The sequence below is a fragment of the Clinocottus analis genome, unplaced genomic scaffold (genome assembly GCF_023055335.1).
Source record: "Clinocottus analis isolate CAN_PGR_092001 unplaced genomic scaffold, fCliAna1.0.p SCAF_20, whole genome shotgun sequence".
Lineage (NCBI taxonomy): Eukaryota > Metazoa > Chordata > Actinopteri > Perciformes > Cottidae > Clinocottus > Clinocottus analis.
In genome coordinates this window covers 12,365,502-12,378,231 of record NW_027175932.1, presented here as the reverse complement: position 1 = coordinate 12,378,231, position 12,730 = coordinate 12,365,502, and the positions used below count along the sequence as shown (strand labels likewise).

Genomic DNA, 12,730 nt, shown 5'->3' with positions numbered 1-12,730 from the left:
TATCTTTATGTGCAGATGGGGTGCTCGCTCCTGTTGTAACTCCCAATGTGTGACTTAATGTGAATCATCAAAGTTGCATCACTGCAGTCATAAAACTGTTTAAAGAGCTTCCCAAATCAAAGTCTTTTTAAAAAAATAATTCTCTAGCGTTGCTGCATGTGAGAACCCGCTGATTTAAAGAGAGATGCAAAGTTGGTACCAAAAGTTGCTTTCCTTGAAGTGCTGACACACAACTGCTTGTATTGTTCAGAGAATCGCTGAGTTCAAAGAGAGAAACAAAGACAAATCACAGCAGAAAGTCATGTATTTCTCAAAGTAGAGCTCTTCTCTGTTTCCCCAGAAGACTTGTTGACGCAGGACTTTCTTCTGATGCGCTGCAGTTAGGTTCCTCACTTTGGACAGCCGTGAAGTGAAGTGAGAACCAAATCCAATTGGTTTGATGAAAGTTAATGGAGGCTCGTCTGTCGGGCCGTGAAGCGAGGAATTCAGAGACGAGTGGAGGCGAACTGCATCTCAGCAGACCGGACCTTCTTTCACCAGTGGGAAAGTTCACCGGGGAGGGGGGTGACCAATCGCTGGGTTGAAAGTTGATTAACCCCCCGCCCCCACCAGCCGCCCCCCTCAGTCGCACACACACACACACACACACACACGCACACACACACACACGCACACACACACACACACACGCACACACACACACACACACACTTCAATAGAAATCTTTGGGTGGCCGCTGATGGTCTCCCGTCCCAGATACACACACACACACACACACACACACACACACACACACACACAGACACACACACACACACACACACACACACACACACACACATATATAAAACAATCTTCACAGCCAGTGCCTCAATCCAATCTCGGAGCAAAAAAAAAAGGGACTAACTAAAATAAAAGCATCCGTGTGCATTTGTACTCTCAAACATATATATATATATATATATATATATATATATATATATATATATATATATATATATATATATATATATATATATATATATATATAGTTTGTAAACAGTGCGAGTGCCTGTATGAGAGTACAAATGCACACGGATGCTTTTATTTGTATACGGGTTATGTTTGCCTGTGTGTGTGTGTGTGTGTGTGTGTGTGTGTGTGTGTGTGTGTGTGTGTGTGTGCGCGCGGTGTCTGCCAGACAAGTGAGGAATTGGGGGCGCGACCCCGCACCGAAAGATAGAGAGGAGAGGTGATGGTCTCGTATCCATGGCGATAGAGAGAGTCTGAGCAGGAAGCCGACAGGAAGTCAGGGTGCTCCACGCGCCATCGCGGGTGCTCTTCCGTTGTCATGACGCTGCGGGCTGTTGTCACGGAAACGCCGCCGATTCAGGCTGCATGCTGATGGAAAACACGCCGCCTGGATTCTTCAATGAAACGCGCCTCATCCACACTCGTTGGTAAGAAAGCTCGAAAAGTTTTAAAGTCCGACTGCTGAACCGTCTGCGGATGAATACGTTATAATTCAAGCCAGATCTTTCTTCTGGTGTTTTTATTTTCTGCTGATTAAAACACAAGAAGCCTTCAATGAAAAGTCTGTAGTAGTTTGAAGTCCTGCTCCACTGAAATGCTACAGGATTACTGATAACACACACACACACACACACACGCACGTGCACACACACACACACACGCACGCTCACTCACTGTGCAGCATTTTCTCAATTTGTGCCGAGCAGATGGAAGTGGTGCATCTCACTGCTCTAACTAGGCACGCAGATTAATGACACACAAACACACACACGCACACACACACTTTCAAATGAGGTGGACATGTGCAATCATACATGCTCAGTGGATAAACTAGAACTCAGAAACTCTCATGCAGCGGCCAACTGGCTGACCTCAGTCCCCCGTGCTCTCTCCCTTGTGTGTGTGTGTGTGTGTGTCCTGGATGTCCTGTCGTGTCACACACTCCTGTTAACACACACGTTCTCAGTATATCTTCTCTTATTGTGTTTTTCACCTCATTCGTCAGAGACATTGACCTGTGTCCGAGCTTCTTGATGACATGCCGTCCTGCCTGGTTTGGTATTCATTTTTCACCTGAAAGCAAAGATTTGATCCCCGCAGCGTCTCCACTCCTCACTGCTCAACCCAAAACATATCTCTGCTCCACATTTTGCATGAGGAGGAAACAATCCGAACCCAAACGCCTGACTTTATCCAAAGCATCGGTTCATCCGTTTGTAATTGGTGAAAACCTTCTGAAATGTCGGCTATTTTTTCTGACCGTCTGTTACACAAAACACAGTCAGGGAATGATGACCATGAAGTAACTTTCAGTTGTACAGACATGACAGTAATGTTCATGACCATGAGTACCAATTCAGTGTTTTATTTTGAGTACTGAAACAAGTGAATCATTTAATAATCAGAAATGCACTTCTCTGGTTCCAGAGGATGTTCTGCTTTTTCCTGTTATATTTGATAAAGGCAAGATAGGAATTGCTCATGAATGTAATTGTTAGTTGCGTCCTATTCGCATTGCCCACGTAGCCTGAAGTAGGCCATCATATTAGCAGAGTCATTCAAATTTAGATTTGCAAGCCTGCATCATTGCTTTGCATTATGGGTTTCCTATTATGCTTTGTAATCTATTTAGGGAGGTTTGTTAAGTGGGTAAAAGGTTTGGACAGGGTCCTCATTTCAATCTCAGCATGGACAAAATGCTGAATTTCCAATGCAGCACTTTGGGTGCAGTGCTCCACTTCCAAACCCAAGTTGAAAGAGGCAAAAAATAAAATTAAAACTAAAACGCTGTGCTTGCATCACTCGCTGACTCATGCTTTCTGTGTGGGTGGGTACTATTAATTTAATCTATTTGACCGTAGCGCTCTATGTTTTTTTTTTGAATGGTTTTATTGCTGGCATACTGTGGTGTAATGGGTTCCAATAAACAAAGGACCAGAAAGGGTCTGGCTGAATAAATGTCATCCTGCACCAAGAGAGCAGTTGGTACATCTGTAGCTGCCCCCAGCTCTGCCTCTGAAACATGTTTGAAAGGGATACATAACAAATTCTGAGCAAATCCATTGCGGGCACACGGACGGCTGGAGGCTAGCAGCTAACAGCTAGCAGCTAGCAGCGCTACAGAGCTGAAGAGGCTCGTCGTGTTTACCTGAGGGCGGCCGCAGGGTGGACAGACGCTTTAGCAACAGCACCGTGGGTCGGGAGGACGTTATCATCTGAAACCTCCAAATGGGCAAAGTGCAGAGCGGCGGCCATGGGCTAGCCCGCCGGGCACGCTCACATGCGCTAAAAAGCGTGCACGTCTGACACGGGTAGATGGACAAACCTGAGAAGAGCTCGGTTTCTAACTGAAGCGGAGGGAGTGTGACTTCATCCTCTACTCAGGTGGACATGACTCCATGTATCTTCACGAAACAAATCATTTTATATCAATGCTCAAGATGTCGTATAGAGAACCTTTAAGTGAGAAAACACCAGTGTATCACCCTGATCTGCTAAACCCGTTGTCTTGTGGAGAACACCAGCGGTCGCTTGTCGCCTGCCAGCAGCGTGCATGTTTTGGTTAAAGCTGAGTTTTAAATAACGAGAGTTTGGTTTTATTAGAATCAGTGATAGCCCATCTGGCTGGACCTCATCAGGGGATACGTGACACTGCATGTGTGTGTGTGTGTGTCTGTGTGTGTGTGTGCACGCGCGTGCGCATGTGTAGGTTTCCTAACCCCCCAGCTGTTCATCTGTATTACCACCTTCAACCCGGGGCCCCAAATTCTCACGGTCACCACAAAAAACAACTCCCTTGTCCCCCTGAACAACTGGAGTGCAACACACACGCACACACACACACACACACACACACACACACACACACACACACACACACACACACACACACACACACACACACACAGATCCCAGTGATAGGTTTGTCTGATAAGGTTTTATATTGCGGCTTTAATTCTGCCGTGCCCCCGTGTGGAACAATGCACGGTTTGTTTAGCACTCAGAAACAATATCCTCCTTTTAATATAGAACCTAATCTCATTAAGTCATAACCTGTGCTGCTGGACTTCTCTGTACGACTTTGTCCACTCAGCCGGACAGAGAGCAGCGTCTGCAGCACTGGCAGCAGGTCACAGATGGATGTGGACAACGATGTCGTTTTAAAGCTGCAACAGGCAACGTTCCTATAAATCCTTCTACATTTGAATACTCATTGGATGAATATGGAGAGGGCGTTTCACCCTTCTTAATCCATATTCACAAAACAGAAGCCTCCTGCACAGGTGATTGGAATGACAGTGAATTAAATGGGAAATGAAATGTCCCAGCCATCAAATGGATATTTAATCAGATGGGTAACTAATGCAGTGAGCGCTGTGCTGTCAACATTTATGTAAAAGAGTTCTCTGTCCTGACAACACGTTATAAATCCTCTCTCTCTCTCGTCCCTGCTGTGGTCCTGTGCATGGCTCCCAATGTGACCTGCAGCAAATCAGACCGAGGCTGACGGAGTAAGACGAGGCGACAGAAACAGCAGACAGTGAACGAGAAGTCAAGCGTACTAAATTAACCAGCTGACACTCAACACAGCTGAATGCTATATAAGTTATAGTCTGGCCCCCGGAGGTATGTGCCTGTATGTATCTATGTATGTATGCGTGGACACGATTGTGTGTGTGTGTGCGCGTGTGTGTGTTTGAGACACTGAGGTCAACAGGTGTCACGTTTTATGTGACGCGGATGTGGCATGTTCAGCAGGGATCAGCGGTGGCAGCAGCCATCTCGGAGTCCTTTCACTTGGTGAATATATTTAACAGCAGTCAGTTTAATTAGACGTTCACTGTAGGAATGCGACTCATTATGTGTTGACAGGAGGCTTCACTGGGACACTTTACTGTCTGCTGAGAGCGGCGCAAACGCGAGGAAAGGGTTCGTTTCCTGGTCTCAACAGGATGAATTCTATTGATTTTGGGGAACCCTTGAATTTTCCTCTTCCACCATCATGTCTTAACAACTAGCAGATGGATTGTCTTGAAATTTAGTTCAGATATCCAATGATCCCTGAAGGGTAATTCCCAATAAAATAGAGTTGTTCCAGACTTTTCCGCTCTACATTTCTTTCCACTATTTTGTTTTATGACCAAACATCTGCAAAATGAATGATTCTCCCATTATTGTTAGCTTGAAGTTGTGGGAGACACACCTGCTGTAACATCTGTATGTTAAGGGATTCTGGAAATTAAGGAGTTAATCCCAAGTGAAGTTCCAGGATTCTTTATTCCCACGATCCCTGTACTTCAACATACACTACTGTATTACCATTTGCACTATGTTTTTGTGTGAATATATAATTAATCTCTGATGATCTGAGACGGGTTTCATATTTCCAGGTTGCATTTGAACGCATCATGCTAACATTCTAATTTACATTGGTGGGTTTGGTGGGCTTTGTATGAAGGATGTGACGCTTGGTAAATCAAACGTTTTGCACACGGGCGTCTCCGAGCTTAAGCACTGAAGCATCTGAAAACATAGTTTGTTTAAAGCTGCTTGAAAGAATTAGAAAGTGCTGTCTCTTTCTGCAGAAGTCACACAGCCTTCCGACTAAACCCTACATAGACCCGTACAGACACTTTCCCTCTTGTGGGCTGCACACTCAGGCTTTCCGTCCCTGGAGGAACGCATCGCTTCATTTAATAAGACAGCGGTAATCACATCTACTGTTGGAAATCCGTTTGTGTTGGTGTAAACGCAGCCGATGAACACATCCCTCCTCTCAAGGATTCAGGTTAAATCAGCCCCAGGAGGCCTGTAATCCAACACTGTGCTATTCATTAGTGTTCAGCTGGGACCGACTCACTTATCCCAACACTAATAACACAGAATCCTCCGTGCAGCGTCCCAATCCCCCCTAAAAAACCTTCTGCCTCGGGCTGCTGCTGCATGTAGTTAAAGAAGTCATAATTAGATTTGATTTCAAAGCCGTTCTAAGAGTTTAAAATACACGTTCCAAGCTTGATAAGCTGCAGTAAACCAGCCAGCTATATTCCTTTACCTATAAATCTACGTTAGCTGGAAAGCAACACGTTCACGTCTCGCCTCTCCGGGTTATTGAAAGGCCTTCTCGGAAACACGAGAAATTGGTAACCGTAGAGGTGCAAAGGTCACGGCCAAGTGGATACGGCAAAACCGTTAAATTTCAACACTTCATCACAAAGTGACTGCCGGACTGAGCGGAACGTGATGGATCCATGTAAGAGGATCTGAGGGGCAGCACAGCCCGTCTGCAGCGCGAGGCTGGAAGGTCGCAGTCTCCAGACGCTTGACTTTGTGAACTTTGTCCACGTTTTTGTGCGAGCAGGTGGCTTAAAGTTGTAATCCGTAGGAATTCAGTTGCAGATGATTTAGCGACGGCCCAGTTACCGTGATAATGGTAATTGTGATTTAAACATTCCTGCAGCAGCTTCTTTGTGAGAAATACACTGTGAGAACAACTGAAGTCTCTGCAGCTCTTTTACTTTCTCATCCAGTCAAAATGACTGAAAACTACAAAGATCTGATGAATAATTCAGCAAATCCATTCTTTTTTTTGTCAACTTCAAAATAAAAGCCTCCACGTGTTTTCACCAGTTGAAAGCTTTTAATGTGAAATACCAACAATAGGAAAAGTGAGGCTTTGAAAATTTGAAAAAAAAAATAATCTAGAAAGATAATTTCAGAATCACATCAAATTCTTTTTGTAGTAGAAATGTTCATCTGATTGAGATCAAAATGATTATGAATGTAAAAGATAACATTTCCAAAATGCTGCACATGCATTTTTTTCAAAATATAACATATATCCTGAAGTAATCATATCACCAGCTCAGCTTTTTTTGGGCTATATAAAATAAACTGAATTGAATAGAAAGATCAACAGTTATGTTTTTGTTTTTACTGACGATCTCATCTGTGTTTTAACTTAGTCAGTCAAGGACGTGAACTCCCCTCTCCATCTTTTAAACACCAACTCATCCGATCACATCTGAGAGCGAATGTTCTTCACGTTGCCTCAACATGTTTAGCCGTACTAGATGTTTATGAGTGGAGCTCTTGTAGTCGGGCGCTGCCACTTCAGTACGAGTGAAGCTGGTCGTGAGCGTATCAGCTGTCCGGCTCACACACATCCTCATTTGGCTTTTGGTTTCGCTTCACCCTTCAGTCATACGCACTCACGCCAATACACGGGCCATCATTCAAAAAGGGCTGAAGCGTGGTTTTGTTCCATATTTATAAGTGGAAACCAGTCTTTTTACTCCACCAGTTTTCCCTTTTTATTCCGGCATGGGAGACAGGTGTGTGCATGTGAGACGCTGCAGCGGAGCGCTGTCGGAGAAGTGCATGTCTGTTGACCTTTCCTCCATGAATAAAACATCCGTACAAATGTCTTGCCGCCGCCGCAGTCACCTAAGCCTTTAATGTCAGGCCTCTGATGCCTCCCGGGGAAATCTGATAAAGCAGAACGCGTGCAGATGGGTGGAGGAATACAGTGATTCAGCTGTGAGCTTCGTGCACGGCCGGCCCCGCGGCGGCGGAGTCCCGGCGCCATCGGCTGTGCTCTTACAGCCGATGGCGCCGGTGACGCTCTGCTCCCGGAGGTCGGCCGGCCTCATCGCCTCGTTCCACCGCTTCTTCCAGTGACTCAGAGCCCCTCGCTGCTCGTCCACCGCCGCTTTAGGGACGTGAAGCTCGCCAGTAAGACACACGAGGAGACAGCGGCTGCCATCGTAACTCCCTGACAGCCGTGGCAGCTTCTCTTGAAGCGTGTTGAAAAGCTACATAATTAGTTTAAAAATGGCAACGATCCGCCCGTCACTCATGGCTATAAAATGATGTCATAACCTTTAAATAATACATGTTGACGAAAGAAATATATCTGATGAGCAAAATGTTATTATTTTGTGATTTGTAACCATTTTCATGCCTTTATTCTAGAAAGTAGAGAGAAATTACAACAATAGAAGGAGCGTCTGAGCCTCGGTCTCGGGACGCCCTGGTCGATACTTCTCATTACACGGAACAAATAATGGTTAAATAAAAAGGTTCTTGCAGTTGCATGATTAATACCAGGTCCTGTTGATCTTCTTTAGAGCTTTTTACCAGTGTTATGAGAAGCTCAAGATAATCTAAATAGTCTCGATCTGAAATCTAAATCTTGTCCTTGGTGCTCATGGTACTTTCATTCCTCCACCTCTGTGCCTCTTCACTGACCCGACCTGTGATTCATCCCTGAAAAAGTGACTTGTCTCGCTGCTGTGAGTGCAGCTTCACTTAGTGTTTTAAAGACACACTTTTACCTCACAGTCACATCAGGCTGCTTCATAAAGAGGCACTGATGTCAAAGTCGCTCCGTCTGGTTTTGTGGTTTCACTTTTTCTACATCTGGATGTGACGATTTTAAAAAGTGTCCACAGAGACAGCGTGGGGATGAAATACGCTGGTCATACATTCATAATGTGCTTCAAAACGTGTATTATAATGTTGAAGATGTTTCTAATGCACCTTAATGCATTTCCACTCTGTGCTAATGCATAAAAGTCCATTCAGAAGCCATTTTAATCGTAGCTTCCCTATTTTGGGCCAAATGAAAAGTCTGTTCTCTCTTAAAATCACATTGGAACAACAGGTGATCCTTTGGTTTGTGTGTGTGTGTTGCGGTGGTTTGCCAAAGGCAAGTTAGATTAAAATCCGTCACAGTGTGATGTTAATGAAGCCATTATTGAAGCCATAACGCCACAGTCGACTCCATTCTTCAGTCTTTTTGCTCACTTTCATTCATGTCTCTTCAGTTTTCCCTCCTTTGTGCAAAGGCGGATGTGATCAGCGATTACACTGAATTTATAGATGTCAGTGTGAGCGAACGCTGGGAAACGAGGCTTTAAATGAACCCCTAAATGTATTGGTGCGCTTTTCTTTTTACTCTCTCTTCCCTCCTGTCTTTGTTCTTAAGTCCTTGTTGCTTTTCACCATCCGTTCATATTACACAGACATGAAGAGGATAGCAAGCTGCATGTGTCAGTCAAAGTTGTCACTTCATGACACAGTCCAGAGGAGCACAAAAGGACTCGTGTGCCCTCGACTCAATTTCTCATTTCCACTACTTTTGCGTTTTCCTACATCCAAAATGTCTTTTTCTTTTTTTAGCCCCCATGCAGCCGGTCAGCAAAGAGCTCCCCGTAACGTCCCAAACCAGAAAAAGATAGAAAATATATTTCTCTTTTAGCGTCGGTCTCTTTTGGGAAAGAAGCAAAAGTGAGTTAAACAAGTGTGAAGCGCCACATTAAATCCCCCGTGGCTGCGTCTGTGCATCGGGGTGTGTTGAATATTCATCGAGGCAGAACATTTTACAGATGATACAGAGAGGGTTTTGTTTTCAAAATGGATGCGTTGCGTTTCATGTACATAGTTTGATAAAACTACATGAACGGAGCCATTTTTCTCCGACGTTTTAATCCCGGCGGCTGTAAACAATGGGATTACACCGTGTTCGTCCGTGCCACATGGATGTCTCTAATGCAGTAGATATGGTGGTAATTGTCCATGACCTAAATCTGACTCTTCGTGCCGGCTTTCATCTTCTCGCTGGATAGGTGTTTGTTTTTTATCTGCGCGCGGCAAAAGATCAATAGAGGGTAGCTCAGCAACGGGCTTTGGCAGATTAAGTATGTTGTGCATCTCCGTACCACTCTGACCTCGCTGATCACATGAAATATGCCATCTGGTTTTCCCTTCAGTGTGTTACAGTACCGCCGCTAATAACCGCTGCGTGCATACTGTATATGCTTCGTTTCTGGCCGCAAAAAGCATCATTTTCACATTGGCGCACATGTTTGTAGTACGTGTCACAGGGTTAGCATGTTGGCGTGGGACGCTATTGGGGTGGATAACTTTCCCGCCAGCTGCAACGTTGACAGGCATACGCCACGTGTGTGTTTTATTCTACGGACGCAACCTATTCTCTGTTAGCAGTTCATTTATGGACTCCAGCAGGAGGAGAGGGAGTGGAAAGAAAGGGGAAGAGAGACTTAAGTAGAAAAAAGCACAAGAGGGAGAGAGGGTTGTGCTTTCATGAGGGTAAAGAACCCAGAACTGAGTTATCATAAGCTGCAGAGCCAAGAGAAAAGCCTCTGCAGGAGGAATGGGAGGACTGATCCTAACACTCAGTGTGTCTTTACGGTAACATGTGCAGTAAGCATTTCATCCAAACCTCAGTTTCAGGCTAACTCTATTCCTGTAAGTGAAGCTGAAACATGTTGCCTGTCTGCAGCCTGCGCTATAGGGGAATGTGGGTAAATCTGAAAGCTATACTTCAGCGTGCATCGTCGTTTATTTTATCAGCGGCTCCCCCTGGTAGACATATGGTGCTAAAATAATCCTTTGACATGCTGGACTCTGATGTTCTTAGCTAGCTGGGGCTCAGTTAGTGAGTGTACAGCTGGTACGGGAATCGGGCGAGTAGACCTTCATACGTCATTGTACGTTTGAGTGTACCCGGGTGAGGATGACGACCATGAAATAGATAACTGTGTGTGTGTGTGTGTGTGTGTAAGAAAAATGATGTCAATGGTGTATTTTTCCTGCTTTACTCGATATTGGTACCTTGTGTGTGTGTCTGCTTCTGTAAGGGGCATCAAAGGTTAGTGTTCAGTTTCTGCTACACGGCAGAAACCTGTGTGTGTGCTGCAAACAAATCATTGTGCGCCTTTGAATAAAAGCTCTGTGGCTGTAAAGGGGAATCAAGTCAATAGATGTGCAGCAGCTGAAAGGATGCCCTGAACTGTCAATGACTCAGAATCAGACGGCAACCTTCGGCTCTGCCGAGTGTAGCCGATGCGGAAATGTCTTAAAACTTCTCTGGGAAACTTCTCTCTTGATTTATTCCTTCAGTGAACATTGAAAACATGAGTTTATGTCTCAATCTCCAGTTTTAAGTCTTCTTCAATACAGCATGATGTTCATTTAGTAAATGACGGTCCAGTTTTGAGTCAAATAGACCATAAAGCAGGAGATGCTTTAGGGCGGGGCGACTGTGATTGACAGGTTGCCTCCGCTGCCAGAGCTGTGTCCGGCGGCACTCCTTTGCATTCCCAACATGGTAACTTCTGTTTATTGGTTGCAAAAACAACAACATGGCGACAGTCGTTTACCAAGATGAATTCGCTGCTTGAGACCAGCACAAACCAGTGAGCGTCACGATGACCACGTGCACTTCTTGCATACAGCCCGTGCTCAGAATAAGATGTTGGTCTCCAGCGATCGTCTGTTATAGATGTTGCTCCACAGGCCGCCTCAAGATCGGCGGTACGCAACACAGTGACATCACACCTATCGGTGTCGCATTTGAGTCGGTCTATTTCCAGGCGGGCTCGGTAGTTGTAGTGAAATGTATCCACTGAATGACAGGAAAGGCCTGTCGCTCATCACATGACAGCTGGTCATGGCGTCACATGTCAGTTTACACACGTGTGTGTGTTTTTTTTGGAAATGTAAAACGACGCTGATAACCTTTGCTCATTCTCTCTGTAGTTGTGGCAGCAGAGCCGCTGGTCCGAGGCCTGAGGAAACTCCCTGAAGACGTCGACTGGTCGTACTCAGGTGTGTAGGAGCGTTTGCTGCTTGTCAACTGTCATGTGTCACATGTCACGTGTGTGCTCACATGGGCACTGTGCCTCCTGGATAACGGGGATTTGTGGGTGTGCATGAGCAGTTGTTTAAAGGTGGAAACAGGCTAATTATTTATGTTTTATACTATAAAGTTCTAATACAATTACAGCTTGTGTGTGCGTGGTAGCATCTTACACTGTACTTAGTGACTAACAGTGTTTCACAGTACACATTTAAGTGGTCTTTTTTTATTTCAATGACATATCATTATCATAACATTATTAACATCATCTCCATACATTTTCTAAAAATAATCTACATCAATAATGAAGCTAATATAGGAACAATAAAGCATAAACTTAAGAGCAACGTCCCAATGATCAAGGTTCCCTCTGCTTATATTTTAAAATCACACAAACTTAAACGGACAACAGGGATTCCATCAGACTGGCGAGTGTCAGTCCCAATATCACACGGTACAAAGGGATTATCTGTTAACGTCTCCCGTGAGACAGCCTTGATCTGCCCTGGACCATATGGCGGGATGGCATCGGCTAACTCAGCGCGAAGCCCCCGTGGAGCTAAGCTGTGGTCCAACGGAAACAAAGAGTGGACACAGACGGGCCGTAATGGTCCCAGAGGGGGAGATTAGCTACTTAATGGTCGGGGGAAGGAGGATCAGAAGGAACGATCAGGCTCAACAGGTCATCAGTGGGCTAAATGCAGCTATTAAACTTATTAACCTGCACCCCAAATGGATTGCTGGTGATAATCGACACATAGTTTGAGACGCTGTTTGGTTAGGGGAATGTCTGAGTCGCGTAAACTGCATTCGCTCGATGATTTTATTCGTTTGACTTCCTGCCATAGACCAGAACGTGTGTATAGTCCACGAACCTTCAGGCATCATTTCTTTACCTGCGCTTGTAAAAACTCTGACAACCTGATTCAGCTCAATGGCCGCAACAATTTCAACATGGATGTTTGGTTCTTGGAAATTGAATAAAATACATAATATCTTTGTTTGTAAAATGGATAATGAAATATAAAACCCCAATCAGATGAAATCATCGCA

At 44.8% G+C, this 12,730-nt stretch overlaps 1 protein-coding gene across 2 annotated transcripts in view; it reads left to right on the top strand.

Annotated features, from left to right (window-relative positions):
- LOC137791285 (receptor-type tyrosine-protein phosphatase zeta-like) overlaps nucleotides 1-12,730 on the top strand; it is a 56,727-nt gene that overhangs the window by 7,956 nt on the left and 36,041 nt on the right. For both annotated transcript variants that reach the window (XM_068586072.1, XM_068586073.1), the window contains exon 2: nucleotides 11,578-11,646. In XM_068586072.1, the coding sequence (XP_068442173.1) occupies nucleotides 11,578-11,646 (69 nt within the window). The remainder of the gene's footprint in view (nucleotides 1-11,577; nucleotides 11,647-12,730) is intronic.